The sequence below is a fragment of the Erythrolamprus reginae genome, chromosome 1 (genome assembly GCF_031021105.1).
Source record: "Erythrolamprus reginae isolate rEryReg1 chromosome 1, rEryReg1.hap1, whole genome shotgun sequence".
Classification (NCBI taxonomy): Eukaryota; Metazoa; Chordata; class Lepidosauria; order Squamata; family Dipsadidae; genus Erythrolamprus; species Erythrolamprus reginae.
Genome location: NC_091950.1, coordinates 412,789,525 through 412,814,420, shown reverse-complemented (window position 1 = coordinate 412,814,420; position 24,896 = coordinate 412,789,525). Strand labels below are relative to the sequence as shown.

General features: G+C 40.5%; 1 protein-coding gene across 1 annotated transcript; it reads left to right on the top strand.

Moving 5' to 3' along the window:
* Window positions 1–1,196: 1,196 nt before the first annotated feature.
* WSB1 (WD repeat and SOCS box containing 1) lies at window positions 1,197–24,550 on the top strand. Its single transcript, XM_070735260.1, has 9 exons — window positions 1,197–1,340; window positions 4,792–4,960; window positions 6,845–7,113; window positions 9,302–9,433; window positions 10,519–10,619; window positions 13,347–13,519; window positions 14,533–14,646; window positions 20,057–20,164; window positions 23,046–24,550. Exons 1-9 carry the CDS (start codon window positions 1,301–1,303, stop codon window positions 23,203–23,205), a joined length of 1,266 nt encoding a protein of 421 aa, XP_070591361.1. The 5' UTR covers window positions 1,197–1,300; the 3' UTR covers window positions 23,206–24,550.
* The last annotated feature ends 346 nt before the right edge of the window (window positions 24,551–24,896 follow it).

The following is a 24,896-nucleotide window of genomic DNA, read 5'->3' as shown; positions in this document are numbered from 1 at the left end:
GCAACACTGGCCGTATATTTTGGGATAAATTAAGTCCATTATGAGAATCAATTGCTGCAGAAGTTAAGGTTCAAAACCAAAAGATCATGAATACTAATCCTGTATTGGCCATAAGGCTATTCTCTTTCAGCCCTAGGACGAAGACAAAAAATACCACTTCCAAAAATGTTATCAAAAAGATTAGTTCAGGCAGTCACCAGGAGTCAATACTGACTTAGGCATACAAGGATATACACAATATATACAGTTTTTAAAACTGTTTTAATTTATTTATTTTTATTTTATTTATTTTATTTTATTTATTTATTTGTCAAGCAATTATAGGGTGGTAATTTGTACAAATAAAACATTAGATAAGTAATGATAAAAAATAACAAAAGAAGACAATAGGACAGGGACGGTAGGCACAGTGGTGTGCTTATGCACACCCATTATTATTATTATTATTATTATTAATTGTTAGTTTTTAATTGTTTTGCACTGTTTTAGAGGGTCTTATATTGTATTTTATGTGTATTTGGTTATAAGTCGCCCAGAATCCTCTGTGAGTGGGGCGGCATATAAATCCAAATCAATCAATCAATAGGTTGTCCCTAGATCAGAGATAGGCAGAGTTGGCTCTTTTATGACATGTGGACTTCAACTCCCAGAATTCCTGAGCTAGCATGATTGTCTCTGGAATTCTGGAAGTTGAAGTTCACAAGTCATAGAAGAGCCAACTTTGCCTACCCTTGCCCTAGATTGAATGTACTGTAGTTTATAAACTATCTTTCCCCGAACAAGTACCCATCCAGCTCTGCATGGGTACAAATTTCAAGCATGAGAGGCTTTACTGCCTAAAGAGGTAATGTGTCAGAGTTCAACCAGAGTGGAAATCAATGCCGAAATTGTATTGTGAAAAAAAGGCTCCGCTATTTCCTTAGCCCTAATAATAGCCTTTATTCCTCCTTTTCTTCACACAATAGATTCTTCCAACAGAGCATCTTCCCTGGTGGGCCTATCGCATTGCAACTAAAAAAGGGGGGAGCCTGAAGAAACAAGACATTTCACCCCGTTTAAGCGGCTGAAAGGAAGCCGCGAGCGAGCATCTTCTTCCCTTCCCCGCTTCACGCCCTTCACGCAGGGGCGTGGCTGGGCGGATCCTGGCCCAGCCACGCCCCTCCATTATAAGGTTTCCCGCGCCGGCCATTTTGTCTGTCTTTCTTTTGGCTGCGAGCGGGAGAGGCTGTCGGATCTGCCTCTTAATTTTTTTTGTTTCAATAAACCTTGTTTAGAGCCGGAGTGAAGGGCCGCTCCGTAGATGGCCAGCTTTCCTCCGAGTGTTAACGAGAAGCTCATTGGTAAGAAAGAGCCCTTTCACGTTTTCTTTCTTTTTTCCTAAATAAAATGTTTCGTTGCCAGGGTTATAGTGAATAAACGGCGGGACGGTTGGGAGAAATCCATTGAGTGGAGTATAGATCGACCTTTTTGGGGTGGGAGGAAAGTAGCTTCATGTCGTGCATGCTTGGTGAACGAAATCCCATTAATTTTATTGGGGACGGTCTTAACTCCCAGGTAAGTAAGCTCGATTTTATCCATCTGGCATTTCCCCCATTATTTTAGTTTTGCAGCTGAGGTTTGGTCTCAGCCACGGTTTGTCTCTTGGGGAGACAATGAGAGCCACTAATAAGTCTGGCGGGCGCCAGGTTGGGGAAGGGCAGGCAAGGCTAGCTAGCCCTTAATGCCACTTTAAAAAGAAAACCAAATAATTAAACGCCGTTCATATGCTGCCATATGAACAAAAGCTTCGTTTTTTTCCTGGAAAGAATAATGGTGGGCGAAGAATAATAGCCACCCTGAGTCCCAATAGGATTGGGTGGCATAGAAGTTGAATTAAATAAATAAAATAGATAAACAGTGGTGTGCAATAGGAATTGTTGGGGCGTGTGTGTGTATTTGTATAGTATAAATGCAGGTGTCAGCCTTTCCCTGTGTCTTAAATGGAATACAGATTGTTCTCGACTTATAACAGTGGTGACTACACTGCCACTGAAAAAAGTGACATGACTGTTTTTTTCACATATATATCTCCATCATGGTCATTATTTATCTATTACTTTATTTATCAAATTTCTAGGCCACCTTTCCTGAGGACTCAGGGTGGCTTTCATGTGATTTACGGTTGAATGCTTGATGGCTGACTCATATTTATGATGGTGACAGGGGCTCAGAGTCAAGCGAAGACAATGGGGAAACCAAATTCACTTTTAACAACCAAGTCACCAATTTTACAATTGCACTGCTTCACTTCTGGGAAACATTGTCGTAAAATGGGGGACAAAGCTCAACTTAACACATGGCTCACTTAACATACATTTTGGGCCCAATTGCAGTCACAGGTTGAGGACTACCTGTAATTGGGGCACAGGGAAAGAAAGCAAAACCAAGCTGTTTGCAAAGCAGAAGAAGAGGAACTTGATGTGGGCTTGCAGGGGTGTCGGGCTGCTTTTGCAGTAATAGGAATGATGCAACCCATTTCTGAGGAATTGCATCTGGGCGGCTATTGGAAGCAGCCCTACATTTATTTAGGGGAGAAAGGTTATGGTGACCCTAATTGCTCCACTGTAAGAGAATCTTTTGCTTTGCCCATTGTGGCCCTGCCATTCTAAAAATAGTGGCCCCTGACCTCTCAGTTATTTGAAGGATGTGGGTGTGATGATTGATGGGGAGGTGGGATACATTGACAGTGGAGCCTTTGTGGTCAGCTACCGAAAGGTATTTCCCACCATTCCCCTTTGCACACTAAAAAGGAGATGACGTGGACTGTAGTCCCAAGACCAGAGCGACTGTCATGCTGGCTGTTGAGCAGATTCAATTGTCAAATGGAGTTTTTCAGCTGGTAGGCATCTGGAGAATGAGTGGATGGTGGCCCTATTTTTGGATCGGAAGAAGGGATTGGTGGTTTAGAACCACCTGGAGACACCATGGCTGAAGAAAACGAAATTAGCTGTGGTTTACACTTGGGTTCTAAATTTAAATGGAGACGGGTGGGAGTGGACTTAGAGCCCAATCACAGGACAAGAAACATGGGAGTGGAGTAAGGAAGAGGCTGGTGTTGGGGATTGATCAAATGAGAATTTAATTTAATTTATTCGACTTCTATGCCTCCTGTAGGACTCGGGGCAGCTTACAACAATAAGTAAAATAAGTAGCAGAAGGTTAAAGAGTTTTTAACTTTGGCTATACAGTACTTGGATCTGCACATAATGCTACCTTCAGCCTGCGTAATAGCCAGTAATACTTTGTGTTGCTTGCTGTTACCATGTTTCGAAGGTGATTTTCAAAAGGCAACTGGACTTTGTTTTTTTCCTTGAAGATACAGTACTGTATTTTGCTTCTCATCCAAGCAGCTGCTTCAGTTCTGAAGAACAGAACTGAATTAACTGCTTGGATGAGAAGCAGAACTTCTCCAAGGAAAAAAACAAAGTCCAGTTTGCCTTTTAAAAAGCACTTTTGGGACAACTATGACCTGGATGACTGAGAATCTCCATAGACATTTGATATATCACGGATGTTCTTCCTTTCATGAGCATGATTTCAATGTTCCTTTTCTGACAATTTATGTGTTCCCCATAATGTGCTGTTCACCCTTTCAGGAAATTATAGCATACAGTATATATAAAAACAGTGTAATTTGAAGTAACAAACCAGGATATGAGAATTCAACTGAAATGCAAATTGTGACACGCTAAAGGGGAATAAATTATCTTAGCCAAGTAAATAGAAAAGCTAAGGATTTTATCTTTTTGATAATTTTGTTAATCTTTAAGATACCCAGAGAGACTTTAGATCTGCTGTAGCAGACAGATCATAATTTCCGGGAGTATATATGGATGAATTATCTCAGTATATAAACAGTTACTAAAACTTCCGTATTCAGTTTCACAACTCCTTGAAAGGAACAAGACTGTAAGACGACCTCAGTCACGTACAGGGTGCAGATTGCTTGCTTTTGTAAAATCATCTGCAAAGTGATACGGCGTTTCAGTGATACTAAAGCTTATGTGGTGTTTGAATAAATAGCGCAATAAATTGCTTCCCAGTTTCTACATCTAGTGTGGTCCACTGGTTAAGGTGCTAGTCTAGGAGCAGGGAAACCTGAATTCAGGTCCTGCCTTAGGCATGAAACCATCTGCCCACTCGCTCTGTCTTTGAAAGAGGACAATAGCACACCATTTCCACCAATGCTGCCCAAAACCTTCATGGATTTGTCTTTCGGGTGTCAAACTTGCAATGTCACATTTATTTATTTATTATTTAGATTTGTATGCCGTCATTGTCATGACGAGTTTGGCATTCCTGGTCTATTTAGTGGTCAGAAGTCTCATCTCACTTAAAGCAGCAGCAACAACAAAAATATTACCCACCCATAGTTTCTGCTCCTCAATCGTAGTATCTAACTTGTGCTGCAGATGGTAGCAGGAGGAATTGCAGCATACATACAAATCTAATAATAAACTAAATAAAACTGTTTTGTCCCTTGTAATTTTTGAAACCGACAAGCCATTTTCTTTTTAATATGCATAGATTCTATGCTTAGATTTATGTTGTTTATCATGTTTCTGACGTTGAAATTGTGTGTTTATATATTTTTTAATATTCTGCTGTTGTGGGGAATTGTGCATGGGTAACCTGAAAGCGAAATCGGATTACCCATGCACAGTTGTTCAAAACATTTAATTTCTGGTATGAAGTTATGCCTATTGAATGCCTGACAAATGATGAACTTTATTACTATTATTATTTTTTTAGGAAGATCACGGACTATAGGAGAACTCTTAGCTCCAGCTTCTCCTTTTGATAAGAAGTGTGGCCGTGAAAACTGGACAGTTGCTTTTGCTCCAGATGGCTCCTACTTCGCTTGGTCACAAGGCCATCGCATAGTAAAGCTTGTCCCCTGGTCTCAGTGCCTTAAAAACTTGTGAGTATGACTAGCTCAGAGAAACCTATTTGTTTATTTCTCTGAGACCTTTCTACAGTCTTCTCATTATAGTTTTTTTTTTAATTTAAATTGAATACAATGTAAAGGAAAGATAGGAGATTGAGCTCAGTTATATTTTGCCAGATCAGCATTTTGGTATCTTCAATATAGTAGTGGGGGGAAAATACAATTGTGCTAGAATAGATTATGGTTTGCTTAAACATACCATATATCATGACACATTAAGTGTAACGTAAAAACCACAGTATCTAAATTTGCATAACACACTACTCGGAGAGGGGCGGCATAGAAATCCAATAAATAAATAATTTACCTAGCAGCTATGTTATGTTTTACAAAATATGCCTTTTCTCGTTGGCTTCATGGGGATTGCCCTTCATGGGGATTGCACTTCCGCCTTTTGCTCTTCTAAATAATATTGGATAAATTCCCCAAATCTCTCAGGTTAGGAAAGGCTGCTCTGTTGTAAACAGAAGAGAATATCTAATCCAAAGGTGTCATATTTGCATCGTCAGGAATTTCCCCCCCTTTGCTAAAACTGGGGTGGGTGTGGCCAGCACATGATGCAACCTACCCGTGAATTTGACACCCCTGATCCAATCCAATAAGCTTTAGAGAGCGATTGAGGAACTAAAGAAAAGGATGTGGTTCTTCGGCTTAATCATACTTCCTCATGATGAAGCAAGCTAGTTGTAGCTCAGTGGGTTGACATTTGGATTTGAATCCAGAAGACATGGATTAATTCTACCTTGTCCTTGATATGCCTTCTACTTTGTTTCTGTCCAAAGCAGTGGCCATTTTCTTAGGGATAGAGCAAACATGCTTTCTTCTAGCTAAAATTCATCACCTTTCTTCATATATTAAATATTGGATTCAATTCAATACATAGAAACATAGAAGTCTGACGGCAGAAAAAGACCTCATGGTCCATCTAGTCTGCCCTTATACTATTTTCTGTATTTTATCTTAGGATGTTGATCCCAGGCATGTTTAAATTCAGTTACTGTGGATTTATCTACCATGCCTGCTGGAAGTTTGTTCCAAGGATCTACTACTCTTTCAGTAAAATAATATTTTCTCATGTTGCTTTTGATCTTTCCCCCAACTAACTTCAGATTGTGTCCCCTTGTTCTTGTGTTCACTTTCCTATTAAAAACACTTCCCTCCTGGACCTTATTTACCCCTTTAACCTATTTAAATGTTTCGATCATGTCCCCCCTTTTCCTTCTGTCCTCCAGAATATACAGATTAAGTTCATTAAGTCTTTCCTGATACGTTTTATGCTTAAGACCTTCCACCATTCTTGTGGCCCGTCTTTGGACCCGTTCAATTTTGTCAATATCTTTTTGTAGGCGAGGTCTCCAGAACTGAACACAGTATTCCAAATGTGGTCTCACCAGCACTCTATGTAGCAGGATCATAATCTCCCTCTTCCTGCTTGTTATACCTCTAGCTATGCAGCCAAGCATCCTATTTGCTTTTCCTACCGCCTGACTGCACTGTTCACCCATTTTGAGACTGTCAGAAATCACTACCCCTAAAACCTTTTCTTCTGAAGTTTTTGCTGACACAGAACTGCCAATTCAATTTATTAGATTTGTATGCCGCCCCTCTCCGTTATCTGTTATGGGATGATTGATGTTAGTGTTGACTGCTGACCACTTCCATAAAGAAATGTTTTAATATGGGTTTATTAGAAAGCTACCGTCTCTTGTCAGTGATGTTCTTCTTGATGTTCATGGGGCTTAAAAGTCCAAAGGGCTGGGATGTTATAACAGTTTATCACACAACATTTAAATAAACTGGCATGCCTTTAGGACCTTGCTCTTGCAGAACATTTACCATTATTTTTTTCACCCACAGTTCATTGCACGGTGCAAAGAATTTTGCCAACTTAAACCATTCCAAGCTTTCAAGGCAGAACAGTGATGGCGACCAGAAGAATAAACCCTGTGAGCAGGTCATAGATTGTGGCGACATAGTCTGGAGTCTTGCATTTGGGTCTTCCGTACCTGAGAAACAGAGTCGATGTTTGAATATAGAATGGCACCGGTTCAAATTTGGTCAAGATCAGCTTCTATTAGCAACAGGCTTAGCCAATGGACGCATCAAAATATGGGATGCCTATACAGGTAAGGAAGGACATTTTGACAGAATTCGTGTGTCTTGCTTTCCTTCTAAATTAACAATGAGATTAGCCCCCTTCAGATGTTGCCATAGTACAGCTTCCACCAGCATTACACCTACATGACTTAGGACCAGATTATTTGAAGGACCACGTCTCCTCTATTACTTCTACTCATCCCACCAGAACAGGAAGACAGAGCATGTTATAGGTGCCATTGATTGGAGAATATCATCTGGTTGGGCCATGATAAAGGGCCTTCTCGGTGGTGGCCCATTCTTTATGGGACATTTTCCCCAAGTGCATTTGCACCTTCCAGCCCCACTTTACTGCTTTTCTGAAAGACCCTAACAGATTTGTCAGCAGGCCTGGGCATCATGAATGGTGATAGAGCTAATCAAATGGCAAATTTAATTGTGTTCTTGCTGCCATTGGGAATGGGAGGGGGTGTTGTAATGAATTTTATTATATAATGATTTTTTTTCAATTTTGCAGGCTGCTGATAGTCACCTATTTGTTTAATTAATAAATAAGCAGTAAAATACTTGTTTTGTTGATTGGAATGGAAAAGAAGCTGGTAATATCTGGAGAAGCATTCTTATTTTTTATTTAGAAGAGCAAGAATGGCATACAATAAGTGAAAAGACTTGAGAGCCACTGTTTTATGTGTTCCTTTAGTATAAATTATTTCACTTCCTAAGTGTCTTTGCAACCTTAATTTTCATCCAGTTTAACTTTTATTTAACCTGAATGCAAGTTGATGCCCAGTTCTTCAAAATTGAAATACAGACAGCATAGTGCTGCATAAACCTTAAATGTTGAAGCAGTGGCTTTTGTATTAAAATCTTGAAACTGTTTGGGAGATAAGTTATCCTGGCACTTTTTAAATAAAGTTTATCCAATAGATAACTCAAATATATTGACTTAAAGGAGGCCTGTTTGGGATCAAAGGTTTCTTTAAAGAAACAAAATAAACATAAGTTATGTGTAATACCTCATTAGTTAAATATAGGACCCAAAGGGATATTGAAAGGATTTGCTTAGCTTCAAAAAAAAGACAGCCAGAGAGGGTACAATAACTGCCTTCAAATATTTGAAGGATTACGGTGAAGGTCAGGGACAGGCTGCAAAATGGCTGTTTTGTAACTTGCTATGGTTAACCTGTCAGCCATTTTATGACTAAGCAAGTTTTCTCAGGCAGCCATTTTGTGAAAATGCCCACCTCTTGCTAACAGAACTCAAAGTGCATGTAGAATGGCTACCCATCCCTGCTGCATCAAACTTGTCTTGTGTGGCAATATGGATGGCCAGTGGGTGTCCAGTCTGCATTTTAACTATACAATTTTAGGAATTTCCCAATGGTTCCAGGTCTATTTTGGGGGATGAGAATTCTGGAGACTGAAGATAAAATAGATATGCTTTGTTTCTCAAAAGCTCAGTACAATAATTTATTCCTTATTTTGGCTAAAGACTGTGGAAACCTATATCATCTGTTGTTGTTGTTGTTGTTATTTTGCCACAAGAGAATTTGCAGGGTGTTTGAACTATTCTGTAGACGTTGTAGGTGGGGTATTGCACATGCTTTGGATTTAAAACTTCAATTTATTATTATTATTATTATTATTATTATTATTATATATAATAATACATACAAATGGTATACAAATCTAATAAATAATAATAATAATAATAATAATAATAATAATAATAATGTGCAATTTGAAGATTAACGTGCATTTTTTCCAACAGGGAAGCTCCTCAACTTAATGGACCATACTGAATAATAATATATTAATAATATATTAATATATTAATATTATAAAACATAAAATAGCACTCAATTGCTTGTAAGCAGAGACAACAATATAAAAATTTGGCTTTCATAGCCTTGGATACTACCCACAACAGATACTATTACTTTTCAAGATTTATAAATGTACAGTATATGAATTATACGTACAAAGTAATGATAGAGAAAGGGAAACTATTGCAGCTTCTCAATTTAAAACTATCTCAAGAGCTGCAACAATTTCCTAAAATGATCTTTGTCCTCTCTGCCTTAACTATGGAATATCAAGCACAGAGTCATAAGTCTACAGAGAGGGGTGGCATACAAACCTAATAAATAAATAAATAAATAAATAAATAAATAAATAATTGCAATTTGAAGATTAACATGCATTTTTTTCCAACAGGGAAGCTCCTCCTTAACTTAATGGACCATACTGAAGTTGTCAGACACTTGACCTTTGCCCCTGATGGCAGCCTGATACTTGTATCGGCCTCAAGAGATAAAACATTACGAGTGTGGGACCTAAAGGATGATGGTATGTTTTCGGGAAAGGGACAACTGTGTTATAGAGCCTACAGTCACCAAAATCTTGGGTGTTCTAATTCTTGTAGAAGTCACCACTGCTGTAATATAACAAATATACCACAAATTGCTATACTATCCTAAAGTTTTAAAAAAGGCATATAAAAGACGTAGCCCTTTTTGGTTTGTACCTTGTAGCACGCTTCTTAAAGATTACACATGGTCCTTGGCAGATTATATTTCCTGAAATATATTACAGATCCTTTTAGTAATAAAAGACCAGGGAGCCATTTATACAGTTACAGCAGTATGTTCTAAATCAGTGATTTTCAACCTTTTTTGAGCCGCGGCACATTTTTTACATTTATGAAACCCTGAGGCACCTTGAGCGGGGTGGGGTGGGGAGGCTAAAAAAAGTTTGGACAAAAATATTCTCTCTCTTCCTCCCTTTCACTCTATTTCTCTCTCCCTCTTTCTCTTCCTTCCTCTTCCTTTCTCTCTCCATCCCTCTTTCTTTCTCTTCCTTCCTCTCTTTTTTGCTCTTTCTCTCTCTCCTTCCCTCCCGCTCTTTCTCTCTCTCTCTTGCTTTCTTTCTCTCTTTCTCTCTCTCTTGTTCTTTCTCTCTCTCTTGCTTTCTTTCCCTTTCTCTCTCTTTCTCTCTCTTGCTTTCTTTCTCTTTCTTTCTCTCTTGCTTTCTTTCTCTCTCTGAGCTTCGCAGCACACTTGACTATATCTCACGGCACACTAGTGTGCCGCGGCACACTGATTGAAAAACACTGTTCTAAATAAATTGAATTGGATTTTGAAATGATGTTTTGTACCTGTGAACCCCACTTTGGTTCAACCTCAGATGTATTGAAATTTGATTCCCTATGTGTAGGCAGGAACATGATAAGATATGGGTTAGTCTATTTGCAATAATATAACACTTTTTTGTATTTTTCATCATTTTTACTTGATTGTGGTGTTAAAATCTTTTTAAATGCGCAACTAGTTTAATTTCGGGCAGGCAAAAAGCAATAGGAATTACAAAGCCCCAAACCACTATAATTCAGAGAGTGATTGATACCAATCCATTTTCTTCTCTAATTTTTCCAGGAAATATGATGAAAGTATTAAGAGGACACCCAAACTGGGTGTATAGCTGTGCTTTTTCTCCTGATTCTTCTATCCTCTGTTCTGTGGGAACCAATAAAACAGTAGGTATCAAAGTTTCGTGATCTTCGGCTTGTATTTCAGTTGTGAGCAAAGAATAATTTGGAATCTTAAAATAAAATATGTTTGTGCTTGGCGTCATGCTGCTTTGATGATGATGTGAGGATTTGCATGACCAAAATATTTACAGTAATTAGCACAAGGTTGCTCAGTTACGCCTTACTGAGTTGACATTGCATTGCTTTTAGATTCAGAGAAAACGAATCTCTGCATGTATCCATCTGTTCCATAATTCTTTACAAATAAAATACAAATTTCAGTTTAAGAAGAAATGGTTTAATGTTAGTAGGAATACATGTTTTTGTTCTCGGTGCTTCTTATATTTTCCTCCTAAAGCCTGGGCTGCTCTCCTATTTAATAATACAATAGCATTCCTGGTTGGTATTTAACTACAAGCAACCCTTGTGCCTTGTAAAGAGCTACTATGATATACAGTATTAGTTTTAAATAAAATTGCAATGCCCTGCTGCAAAGTTCAGAATTAAGTTAATTTTCAACATAAAGGGCCTTCCCCAGCCTGATTCTCTCCAGATGTTCTTTAACATGGGATAGTCCAGCCAGGATGGCAAATGGTCAGTGATGCTATTGGCCAAACACCTTGAGAGACTCAGGTTGTGAAGACTGGAAGTCGTAGAACTAGCTCGGGAGGGAAGCCATTAGTTTTAGTCAGTGGGACTAAGTTTTGAGAAGCATATGTCAGAATGGGTTTTATATATATCATAATAAATTCCAGATTGAACTCGTATATGGGTGGGCAACTTGTGTCTCCTGAGGCTTATTTATATGGTGTCAAGAGTTTTGTGGGGACTGGGAATTCTTCATTTCCCACAAAGAGTTAAATTTCTTTAAAAATGGTTGGCTGTAAGCCTGGAAAAATAATAAGTAAAATCCAAGGCTTGCAATGAGCTGTGAGGATGGCTCACCGCCTTAAAGCTTTTCGGTTAAACATTAATTTTTTAAAAAACAGAAATAGAAACTTAGTTTGGGGTGTGGTTTTTGTATCCTCCTTCAAAGCCACCGCTTCAGAACTGATTTTATGGCACGGTGTAATTGCACAGCTCTTAATTACAGACATATCCCAGCCAGATTCTTTCAAAAAAGAATGTTTTGGCTTTCGGTGGGTGCTGTGGCTTATTAGTCAATTTTTTAAAATTCTCCTGCAATGGCTTTCAGCGTTTGACCAAGTTGTCCATCCAGGGCAGACTAGCCAGTAAAGTCTTAAAACAGAACAGATGTGGATGTATGCCTTGATCTTTTAGGCTGTGTGTTTTCCATAAGCTTCTTGCTTTCCCTGTCACAGGTGGTGGCAGCAATATTGGTGTGATTGAGGGTAAGCTGGCACCACTCAGACAAGCGCACAATGGTGTTAGCTGGGCAGAAAGATTGGCACCTCCGGCTACCAGGCTGGAGGCGAACTTTACCATAGGACGAAGTAACCTTGCATTCGGCTGCAGGGTGTACTGTACGTACGCAGGTGCTGGTTGATGTCCATCTTCTGCTTTTTTCCCCCCCTTTCTTTTCTTTTTTATTTTCTCATTGATGAGAGCCCCTGACCCCTTTTTAAAGAAAAATAAAACCCCTATCAACTTTAATGTCTTAGTTTTAAATCCATTCCTAGGAATGTTGGAGTCTTGTAACTTTAAGGCAATGGTCAGTTTACTGTAGCTGATTTAACAAAAGTTTTGTTACAGTAACATAACAAAGACTTAAAGATCTTACTTATTCTACATATTGTGCACAAATTTATGTTGTGCGATTGTATGTTTAAATCTCTGCCTAGTGTTAAGGCTCAGAGTGATTTACTCTATATATTATTCTTTTTTTAAAAAATATGTTATTAAAATAACAACCCATCTTCTGTGCAGTTTTGTTTTCGTTGCTAGACTGTTGATAAATAAATACACAGAAGTGTGTAGTATAAATTGGATAGTTAGAATTCTCCCAGACGTGCTTAAAATTGACCACAATGTGATAAAAACATTTAAATGCACGTGAAACTCTCTTTGAGCCATGCCTGCCAGTAGAAATATGCTTATTTATTGAAACCTTATTTAAGGAAAGAGCCTGGCAATAATGTTTGATTTTTATGCTTAAAAGTAAACTTAAAATGTCCATACTTTTAATAACTTGGATTAATTTTTGTTTTTGCGAAGTCATGTCATTTGGCTGTGACAATACCTGTTTTTGCTTGCAGTATCTGTTTCTCTTCCTAGGCTGTCGTTGGTGATCCAAGCCTCTTGTAAACAAGTGGTCTTAAACTCACAGGGAATTCCACGGGAGTAACAATATGTTAACCTTCCTTTTTTTTTTCTGTCTGTATATTTCTTAAATTTGGGGTAGATAATTGAACAGAATGGGGATGTTAGTACATTAACCCTTTTGCGGTTATTTTAAAAATAGATAAATATTATATGCCATTCAGTTAAGAACCCTACACTGTTAAATTTCCACTTGACACTTATCTTTATATATTATTGGCTTACATTACGAATAACACTTAACATGTTAGCATTGCATGTATACTTTAATTTCTGTAATTCTGAGTACGACATTGAGCGTATTCTTTAATTGTAGTAGCTCATCATGCTTGGCCTTTAATTTTAATTCCAAGTATTAGTACAAAGAGCTGGGGTGGGGGAGGGGGTGGGATATGTGAAAATGCTTCCCCTGGAATCGAGCAGAACTATAACACGGCCTTGTTTTGATTACAGGTATTCCTTTGGAATATGGATAAATACACCCTCGTCCGAAAACTGGAGGGGCATCACCACGATGTTGTAGCCTGTGAGTTTTCCCCTGATGGAGCCTTGCTGGCTACTGCATCTTATGACACCCGTGTCTACATCTGGGACCCCTATATTGGAGCAATATTGATGGAGTTTGGGTAAGCCTCTGCTTGGTCTGGCCCCCTCTTTCTTAACTTTGGCAACTTTGAGATGCATGAACTTCCAACTCCCAGAATTCCCCAATCATCATGGGTAAGCGCAAAGCGATGACAATAGGGGTACAATCGGGTGTGTTCGATTTTGTTCGTGCAGAATGTAACTTGCCCTCCTTTTTCTGTCTTGAGATTTTCTGCACCTCAGACTTCACTCCCCTAAAAAAAATAACAACCCCTTTCCCTGGGCAGTTTGGAAACACCTATAAACACTGATGGCTGCTTCTTATGGGGCAGCAGTGGGAAGAATTGTTAAGGTCAAAAGAACATAGGGAAGCTCTGGTCCATTTTGGAGACTTAGGATTCTGCAAACTGTTAAAGCTGGTAGAAATTTATTGACTTCTGCACGTCAATACAGGTGGTCTTCAATTTACAACAGTTCATTTAATGACATAGGTGGGTCTTTAATAGCTTATGAAAAGCAATGAGGGTGGGGGCAGTTCTAATCTCCGGGCGGAGTTGGTTCCAGAGGGCTGGGGCCGCCATAGAGAAGGCTCTTCCCCTGGGGTCTGCCAGACGGCATTGTTTTGTCGATGGGACCCGGAGAAGGCCAGCTCTTTGGGACCTAATTGGTTTGTTGGTAGCGAGCTCTGCGCCTTGCTTTACCAACCTCTGAACCTTCTGTTTCAGAGGCCTTTTTTCAGCCCTAAAACCTCTGTTTCAGATGCTTTTTCCCCCAGCCCTGAAACCTCAATTTCAGACGATTTTTCCAGACTCTGAAACCTCCAGTTTTCGAGGATTTTTCCAGCCCCCGAAAACTCAATTTCAGAGGATTTCCCCCCCAGCCTCCAAAACCTCTGTTTCAGAAGCCAGGCGGGGCTACATTCGGTATATAAGACGCTCCCAAATTTTCATCCTCTTTGGGGGGAGAAAGTGCATCTTAGACTCCAAAAAATACAGTGAATAAAATGCAACTGCTTCCAAAGCTCTGATATATAAAGTTTCATTTTTGTCCACAGGCATCTGTTTCCCCCTCCAACTCCAATATTTGCCGGAGGAGCAAATGACCGCTGGGTCAGATCTGTATCTTTCAGTCATGACGGGCTGCATATTGCAACACTTGCTGATGATAAGTACGTATAACCGAAGCATATAATGAAGCATGCTGGATTTTGCTAGTTCTTGCTGGTCGGGAAAATAATCTTGTTCATTAAACCCTGGCACTGGCTCATTTAAGTGGATGAGAAAAATACGGCCCTAACTGCCATTAAAGATGATCTTTCATAAGCAGATTAAAATATAATCATTTATTTATAATTTTGTTTTGCACAGCAGCTGCCTGAGCAGTAACTGAGCCAGAGGCAAGATAGTGTTATACTTGACAGCAAAAGAGGCAAATACAGTGATACCTTGTCTTACAAACTTAATTGGTTCGGGACGAGGTTCTTTAGGTGAAAAGTTTGTAAGACAAAACAATGTTTCCCATAGGAATCAACGGAAAAGTGATTAATGCGTGCAAGCCCAAAATTCACTCCTTTTGCCAGCCGAAGCGCCCATTTTTGCGCTGCTGGCATTTCCCCTGAGGCTCCCCTCCATGGGAAACCACACCTCCGAACTTCTGTGTTTTTGAGATGCTGCAGGGGAATCCCAGTATCGCAAAAACGAGCGCTTTACTGGCAACGGAAGTCCGGAGGTGGGGTTTCCCAGCAAAGGGAGCATCAGTGAAATTGCAGCATCGCAAAAACACTGAAGTCCTCGAAACCCCACCTCCGGACCTCTGTGTTTTTGCGATGCTGTGATTTCACTGAGGCTTCCCTCGCTGGGAAACCCCACCTTCGGACTTCCGTTGCCAGCGAAGTGCCCGTTTTTGTGTTGCTGGGATTCCCCTGCAGCATCACAAAAACATGGAAGTCCGGAGGTGGGGTTTCCCAGCTGCGGGCGGTGGGTTTGTAAGGTGAAAATAGTTTGTAAGAAGAGGCAAAAAAATCTTAAACCCCGGGTTTGTATCTCGAAAAGTTTGTATGACGAGGTATCACTGTATCTCAAATGATTTTTTTTTAAAGTCAGGTTTTTAAAAAGCTTTGAAAGCTCTCTTAAAAATCAAGAAAGGGTGTCAGCTGTTATGCTCAAGGATAGGATTTAACAAATGTTGCTGCTTGCTGTCATGGAATGGATTAGCCTTGTATTCTAATCAGCCACACCTGGGAAAGTTGTGGGGTAATCTAGATCAGAGATGGGGAACCATGGCCCCTTTAGGACCTGTGGACTTCGACTCCCAGAATCCTTTGGCATGCTTCCTATCAGAAAATACACCCATTCAGGAAATAAAACAGAACTGTTGTGACTCAGTGCCTATAGTCAGCCCCTTAGTCATTAAGTGGCAAAGGTTAGTTCATATTAGAAAAGAAAAGGGGGGAAAACTCAAGAGTTTAATGAAGTGCAATGCCTAATTATTATTATATTATTATTATTATTATTATTATTATTATTATTATTATTATTATTATTTATTAGATTTGTATGCTGCTCCGCTCCGTAGACTCGGGGCAGCTCACAACAGTGATAAAGAACATTATGTATTGACAAATCTAATAATTTAAAATCTAAAATAGCAATTGTACATTTAAAAAAATCTAAAAACAAGGAACCCCAATATAAAAAACATACATACAGTCATATCATGCACTAACACTACATATACAGTGATCCCCCGGTTATTGCGTCCCCGACCATTGCGAACAGGCTAATTTGCGATTTTTCAACCCGGAAGTCAAAACACCATCTGCGCATGCGTGCCCTTTTTTCTATGGGCACGCATGCGTAGATGGCACCGGGCAGATCAGCTGCTGGGCGGCTTCCCTAGGTCTTCCCCCTCTTGGCGGGCATCAGTGAGGAGTTTCCCCACCGCCCATGCAAACTCCTCGCTGCTGCCGCTTCGCTCGGCCGCTTCCCAGCTGAGTACTCAGCTGGGAAGCGGCCCGAGCGAACGGCTTGTCCGCAGCCTGCCCACGCCGTTCGCTCCCCCTCTTGCTGGCGGGAGGGCGAGAAGCCCTCCCCAGCACCCGCTCGCCCGCCCTTCGCCCGGCCACCCGCCGTTTGCTCGCTGCTCGTCCGGCCACCCGGGTTCTGGGGGGTGCTGGCAAGCCGCCCATGCCGGCGGCGACGTTTTAAAACAGCCGCGCCGCTTTCCAATGAGTCCCGAAGACAAACGCGGAAGTTTGACGTTTGTCTTCGGGACTCATTGGAAAGCGGCGCGGCTGTTTTAAAACGTCGCCGCCGGCATGGGCGGCTTCCTAGCAGCCCCCCAAACCCGGGTTGGGGGTCCGGGGGGTGCTGGCAAGCCTCCCATGCCAGCGGCGACGTTTTAAAACAGCCGCGCCGCCCCCAATCTTCGGCTCCTCGCTAGCGGGCAGGCAGGCGGCGGACAAGCCGTTCGCTGGCGCTCGCTCTCGCCGCTTTCCAGCTGAGTCCTGAAGCGAGGTTGGGAAACATTGCCTTAAAGTACAATTGCAATCTTTCACTGGGATTTGTGCTGGTTGGCAACACATTAGTTTAGCGCGTGCTAGAGAGAAGGCTCTCCATTTCATGATCTCCAGGAAAAGAAAGAGAAGCCCAGAGCCCATTGTTCTCCTGTAAGGCTTTCCACAAATACAGCTGAATAGAAGTTCCAAAGGTGCTTTTTCAGAAAGGCCAAGGGGATTCTCTCTTTTTCTTTCTTTCTTGAAAATATTTGCGTCTCGTCCAAGCTTCTTCAGTTCTAGGTGAGGAAAATCCAGTTTCCTTTTGAAAAAAACACCTGTGCAAACACAACCTAAATGATTGAGAATCTCCATAGAGTCCAGAGCAGATGTGTCAAAGTCCATTTCATTGAGGGCTGCATCGGATGTGGTTGATCTGGGAGGGGGTGTGGCCAACTGGGTGGGGTGGCCAGCTTGACACCACTCCCCAAAACTGCTGGTGCCAAGTTCCAAGGAATGCACCCATCACAAGCAGAACTCCGAGGGAGGCATTGCTTTCCTCAAATAACAAATTTATTTACATAAACTATCTTGGCGCTATTGGTGAAAAGCCAGTGTTGAAGCTCGCAGGCTTTTCACTCCAATATAAATAGAAACATAGAAGACTGATGGCGGAAAAAGACCTCATGATCCATCTAGTCTGCCCTTATACTATTTCCTGTATTTGTATCTTAGGATGGATATATGTTTATCCCAGGCATGTTTAAATTCAGTTACTGTGGATTTACCAACCACGTCTGCTGGAAGTTTGTTCCAAGGATCTACTACTCTTTCAGTAAAATAATATTTTCTCACGTTGCCAGTTTATTAAGTTTCTAAAACAATTGTCACATTATCCAACCAAGATGGGAACTGGTTGCGTGGCGACAACTCTTTCCTCCTCCCCCAGTCAGCCTGTCGGTGGAATGTGGTTGACTCACCAGCTAGGAATGATGTTTTGACTGAAGGCTCCATCCCCCCTCCAGCTCCAAGCTATGCCAAATTGAATACATGCCAGGGTATCCAAGGGATACAAACAATCCCACACCCCGTTCAAATTCAGGCTTGACAGCTGGCATGTTTCCTCTTTACACTCGGTAGACTGGGCCGAAGTGATATTGGCCTGATCTTTCCTCTTTCAATTGGGTAGACTAGGCCGAAGCGATTTGGGCTGCCTCCTTACATTTTCCAGGATGGTCCCGCAGCCCAGATCCAACCACATTGCAGGCCAAATCTAGCACACGGACTTTGTGTTTTACACCCCTGGGACACTTGAGTAAAAAATGCATAAATTGGATAAGGCAAGATTTGGGTTTGAACATACTAAAGTATTATTATTAGTGTTGTGGTTAGCTCTGGCCCAGCACCTGCCCCAAGCGATGTGGAGGTGAATGTGGGGGAAACATCCACATGCCACAGGCCTGTTTTGCTCCCAGTAGAATCTCCCGACAAAGTCTCCTCTGACCAAGGAAGTGTGAGTGACAGGGAAGAGGGGAGTTTGGCAGACAGCCCAGGAGGAGATCAATCATCTGTATCATCCCTGGATTCTGAACAAGAATTAATAACACATCCATGCATGCGTAGAGTGATGCATAGGAGACAACAACTGAAGGATTATTACAAGAGAAAATGAGGCCACCTGTGGTTGGGTGGGCATGCTGTAATTAGTGCTACAGATGAAAGTGCAGCCTGGTGTTTTAGCCTCATGGTAGTTTATCTGATTCATTGTTTCGTCAAGATTGTGGTTTTTGCTCTTCAGGATTGTGTGTGTGGACTCTCTGGACTTTAGAATTGGACTCAATTTCCCAGTTATTGGGTGAACAATTGGACTGCATTTAACCTGTGCCTTGTGTGTACCAGAAAATCCCTTTGACATTTAAAAAGGGAGCTATTTCTGTTTTTCTATTTATAAAAACTTTTGGGTTTTCCTTTTATCGTGTGGTGTGTGTCTTCCTGGACTAATTACCCTGTAATTACAGGCGGTTGAGACACGCCGGCAGAACAATTAGTAGTAGTAGTATTATTAGTATTATTATTAATTAGATTTGTATGCCACCCCTCTCTGGAGATTCGGAGCGGCTCACAACAATAAAACACAGTACAAATCCAATGATTAAAAACAGTTTAAATCCCTTAATATAAAAACAATCATATATCCCAGACAAACCATGCATAAAATGGAAGTCCATTTTTAAATAAGACAATTAGGTACCTCATAATTTGGCAATGGCCAATTATAGTTGCATACTTCACAAAACAACCCTTAAATTTGTTTGAGGTACAAGGGGACAGTCCCCTGCCCACCTCTAAAACTCTGTGGAAGGATGAGACTTCAAACACTGAACAAAAACAAGCTTCAGCAAGAAATACAATTCCCTTTCGCTCCTATAAAGGGTGTACATTACTTTGGATTGCTGCTGAGTTGCAATGGTTCCATTTGCATGTTATGGGAAGCCATTTTTTTGCCTTTGGATGAGTATTTAGCATAAACTAGTTATTGTAGTTTAAATACCGTGTTTCCCTGAAAGTAAGACCCTGTCCTTTTTTTAAAAAAACCTCTGAAATAAGCACTTGGCCTTATTGCCATGCACTCAAAAGCTCGATTAGGCTTATCATCAGGGGAGGTTTTATTTTGGGGGAACTAGGGTATCATGGTTTGTCACTTAGCAGGTGTCAGCCCTCCCAAGTAGACCAGACCAGGAAAACAAAGTATACAAGCTAATGCCACTTTTATTATAAGGTTTTAAAGAACAAAATCTTACAAGTCTGAATGTTTCCTCCCTTTTCTGCTCTTTATCTTCATTAGAACTGGGAAGGGTCTTGTCTTAGGCACTTAACTTGGGTTACAGTTCTGGCCTGGACTCAAAACTATTTTTACACTTTGCATCCAGTTGGCTGATCTAAAGGCACACCAAAACTGTATCTGTGTCCTTTCATGGGTCCTTCGAGAACCCTCTAGGAGCTCTCTTATGCATGGGATAGGCAAAACAATTTGCAAGAAACATCTCAATCAGGTCTTTAATTAGCCTGCTGCTGTTTCTTTCAGGCTGGTTCGGTTCTGGAGAATTGATGAGGATTACCCTGTGCAAGTTGCACCTTTAAAGAATGGACTTTGCTGTGCCTTTTCTACTGATGGCAGTGTTTTAGCTGCTGGGTAAGGAGACTTTGTTAAGAGAAAATATTATACATTTACAATGACTGACTTTTACTGTTTGCCTGTCTGTTCATTTGACTTTTATCCAGCTTTTATTTACAAGTAATTCGAGGTGACAAACATACATGATATTCTTGTTCTGTTTGTTTGAGTTGGAAGGGACCTTGTAGGTCATTAGTCCACCCCACTGCTTAAGCAGGAGGCCCTTTACCAGGGGTCGGCAAAGTTGGCTCTTCTAAGACTTATGGACTTCAACCCCCAGAATTCCTGGGCCAATCATGCTAGCTCAGGAATTCTGGGAGTTGGAGTCCACATGTCATAGAAGAGCCAACTTGTGCTTTATACCATTTTGGACAAATGGCAGTCCAACCTTCCTCTTTCTGTTTTCGCCACCACAACAATTCAGTGGGTTGAAGGAGTGAATGACTGGGTCATCGGGCTTTCATCCTAAAACAGGGCTAATATACCACAATGCTGGAACAAGGCAGTTCGTTGCATAAAATTTAAATTCTCAAAAAAGGAGCTACCATTTTAACTTACTCATTAGCTTTAGATCCCACCTTTACACCCTCCAGGAACCCAACGCAAAATACAAAGTGTGCCCACCTGCCAAGTCCTTTTCTGACCCCATAAAATCAAACAGGTTCCGTTGTGCCCTTGCAAGTTTGAAGGGCATCCTACAATTAACCAAGATTGGCAGTCTCTCAAGGTCTGGCTATTTTTAACATAGTATTTTGGTATCACAGAAATTGCATAATCATTAGCTGGGGGTATTAATAACCTTGGCAGCAGATGAGTTAGATGGGTTTTCTGGATCTAACTCATTGTTCTCTAGCAAGAGCTAAGAAATGTGTATATGTAATGTTTTGTATTTCTAGATTGCCCTCCTTCCTCAAAGAGGAGCCCTGGATGATGTACAGTAAAATATAAAATAGCATATAAAATTAGAATTAAAATATTGAAATTAATTTAGGATTTAAAAACTTAAAATTATAACATCATACAAAGGGTCACAAAATTCCCAGAAGGCAATTTAATTGTTTGTTTGTTTTTTAAAAATATTTTTTATTGTTTCTCTCAGACAAACATAACAAACACAACATATAACATTTAGTGGAGCTACAATCGCTCCGCTTAAAATAGAAGTCTTCATTATATAAAAAGAAGAAAGATCTTATTATTGTTTAACACCGTCTAAAAAATATATTAAAATATCTATTATAAGACACTACATAAAAGCACATCTAAAAGTTTATAAGAATATATATAGAAATTCTTAATTTGTAGATTAAATCAAACTGAAATAAAGAAGATACGAGAAAAAGAAATCACATTTACATTATAGGTAATCACAATCTAATAAGTTTTTTCTATGAAATTCAAATTTTCAAAATAATATAACAATAAGCTTACATCTTTTTCTTTTTATCCCACCAAGTATATACCTTCTGCCAAATATCGTAAAATTCTGAATCTTCTTGATTATTTAACCGCCTCGTCATCATGTCGAGCTCAGCACATTCTAAGACTTTCTTAAGTATTTCTGCTTCTTTTGGAATCTCCATTTCTTTCCATTTTTGAGCAAAGACTATCCTAGCGGCTACTAATATATGAACTATTAAGTAATATATATCTGTTTTATATTTGTTATTTGATATACCTAATAAGAAAAATTCTGGTGTTTTCTTAATTTCTTGCTGTGTTACTTCTCTTAACCATTTTTCTATTAAATTCCAGTATTCTTTTGCTTTTGAGCATGTCCACCAAGTGTGATAATAATTACCTATTTCTGTTTTGCACTACCAACAATTAGGTGACTGAGTTTGAAACATTTTTGAAATTCTATTTGGTGGCAAATGCCATCTATAAAACATCTTAATTTGGTTTTCTTTAAAAGAATTTGACAGGCAATTTAATTGTTAAAATTGGTCAATTGATTGGATGGTCTTTTGTGCCTCCCAGGCAAGTCCGCAGAGCCAAATTTTGACTCTTTTAACAGAAAGCCAGGGGCCATAATGTAGGGGAAGGCTCTCTTCCTATACCCCACTAGTTGGGTCTTTTTGACTGGTTTACAACATACCTTCCCTACCTGGTTAGTGAGACAGGCTGATACAATAGAGCAAAACCAGTTTTATTAAGTAGCCTAGCCCTATGCCATGTAGGGCTTTATGGGTGATGTCCAACATCTTGAATTAAACCTGGAAGCAAACCAGCACCCAATGCAGTTCACAGAGCAAGGGTGTTATTGTGCCCTTCTTTGGGCACCCAGTATACCTCACAGAGCCACACTTTACACTCATACTGACTGGTGAATTCTGGGAGATGAAGTTCAACATCTTAAACGTGGCCAAGGTCAAGAAAGATTGCTCTATAGCAGTGATGGCAAACCTATGGCATGCGGAGCCATATCTGCTGGCACATGAGCAATTGTCCTAGCTCAGCTCCAACATGCATGTGTGTGCCGGCCAGCTGATTTTTGGCTCATACAGAGACTCTGGGAGTGCATTTCTGGCTTCCAGAGAGCTTCCGGGAGGATGGGGAGGGCGCTTTTACCTTCCCCCAGCTCCAGAGAAGCCTAGGGAGGGCGAAACACGCGCCTACTGGGCCAACCAGAAGTTAGGAAACAGGCCATTTCCAGCCTCTAGAGGGGGTTGGGGGAAGGTTTTTTCGCCATCCCAAGGCATTGAATTATGGGTGTGGGCGCTCGAGGAAAAAAAGGCTCTCCATCACTGCTCTATAGAGATTGTATTCCATCCCCTTCCAGCTGAGGATGAGAATTGCAGTCTGTAGTATTTCTTGGAGATCAAAGCAAATGCATGGCACTTAATTTATTTCTGTGTATATATATATTTTTTCTCTTTCTCTTCCCCCCGCCCCCCAGAACACAGGACGGAAGTGTGTATTTCTGGACCTCTCCGAAGCACATTCCCAGCCTCCAGCATTTGTGTCGGATGGCTGTCAGACGGGTGATGCCTACAAGAAAAGTGGAGACCTTGCCTGTTCCTTCAGCCATCATCTCTTTCCTTTCCTACCGGAGTTAGAAAAAAAAAACCCCAATAGGAAATGAATTAAAGAGCGTCAGGCTTTTAAAAGCCCTTTGGGCTTCAGTGGTCCACATGTTTCTAACATGGCTTTATTTCCTGAGACTAGATCACCAAGTCCTCAAATATGGACCACTTTGAATTTGTAAAGGTATTATTTATAGAAAAAAACCCCCATCAGACTAGGTGTGTGTTCCAAAGTTGTGGAATAGCTTTTTCAAAAAAGAAAGCTCTTAACTGTGAAACTTTGTACATAATTGGATGTAAGCTGCTATGTGCTATTCATGTATATCTTTTGAGATTGCTTTTTTTAAACTAGTGGGTAGGTTGCATGCACAGACGGGAATCCATGTGTATATAAGTGTGTGCATGAGGGTATATTCACAGTACAGTACTACCTCTAGATACGAGCTGCTCCACATGCGAGTACTGTATTCCAAGATACGAGCCACGAGGGGAGAGAAATGTCTTTTCGAGACCCGCGCTCAAATTTGGGATACGAGCCGAGCGTCCACTTGGTGGCGCAAGAATCCTTGCTTCTGGTTATCTCGGAGGGGAAAAACAAAGTCTAAAGCCATTTGTTCCAGATACGAGTTGTTCGACATACAAGCTCCCTTCTGGAACGAATTAAACTCGTATCTAGAGGTACTACTGTATATTCTCTTGTCTCCGGAGCCACCAGCAAAATCGGTGCTGTGTAAAATAAGACAGTAATTCTCATGTTTGATAAAATGCTGGTAAAATCTTGAGCAGCTTTTGTTGTGTAAATTAAGACGCCGACCCTGCGTTGTTCATCTTGCAATAGGGATGGGCAACTATGGCCCCCTTTATGGCCTGTGGACTTCAACTCCAGAATTCCTGAGCTGGCAGAACTCAGGAACATCATAGCTGGCTCAGGGATTTCAGGAGTCAAAGTCCACGGGCTATAAAGGGACCATTCATGATCTTACAAGATAGGAGCAGGGAAGTTTCTTGAAGCCTCCAACACAGGATGGACAGTTCATTGAGCAGGGATATATCCTTTCCCAGGGAGGCCTTAATTTTCCAGCAAAAGTTTGTTTCCGAGCATCCTTAAACTTTTGAATTCCTGCCTGAAGACTTCCATTAAATGAGCTATCTGCAAGCTTTCTTTTTCATTATCCTGTGAGGCTTTGTCATGCCAAGGCAAAATGCTAGGTGAACTACCAAAGACAGACAACTTAATTTTTCCTAGGTTTTGCCTTCAATTTATCTGGACATGCAGATACAAAGAATGTATGCATTGCTTAAAATGCCTGACTATATATTTGTTTGTTTGTTTTTTATATGTATATTAAATCTATTGTACAAAAAAACCCCAATTCAGTGGCTGGTTATTTACATGTGGAGAGAACAAGGAAGGATTTAAAGATATGTGCGATTTGTGTTACAGCCACAGATAATTACTTTGAAGGTACCAAACACTTTCAAAGGACAAATGCTATTTTAGATTGGATAATTTGGAAAATACACTGATGACGATTCCGTGGTCATGCGGCTGGCATGACTAAATGCTGAAAGTTCACGGGATGTTACTTTCCCTATTTTTCTACTTGCATTTTTACATGGTTTTGAACTGCTAAATTGGCAGAATCTGGGGTAAGTAAAGAGTTTGTTATGCAGCACTGGGGATTTGAACTGCTGACCTTTCTTTATTGACAAGCTCAGGTTCT

Coding starts and splice junctions, on each gene's coding strand:
- WSB1 (XM_070735260.1), top strand. CDS start 1,301: ATGGCCAGCTTTCCTCCGAGTGTTAACGAGAAGCTCATTG. Junction 13,520..14,532: donor GCAATATTGATGGAGTTTGG/GTAAGCCTCTGC, acceptor TTTTGTCCACAG/GCATCTGTTTCCCCCTCCAA. Junction 14,647..20,056: donor GCAACACTTGCTGATGATAA/GTACGTATAACC, acceptor TGTTTCTTTCAG/GCTGGTTCGGTTCTGGAGAA.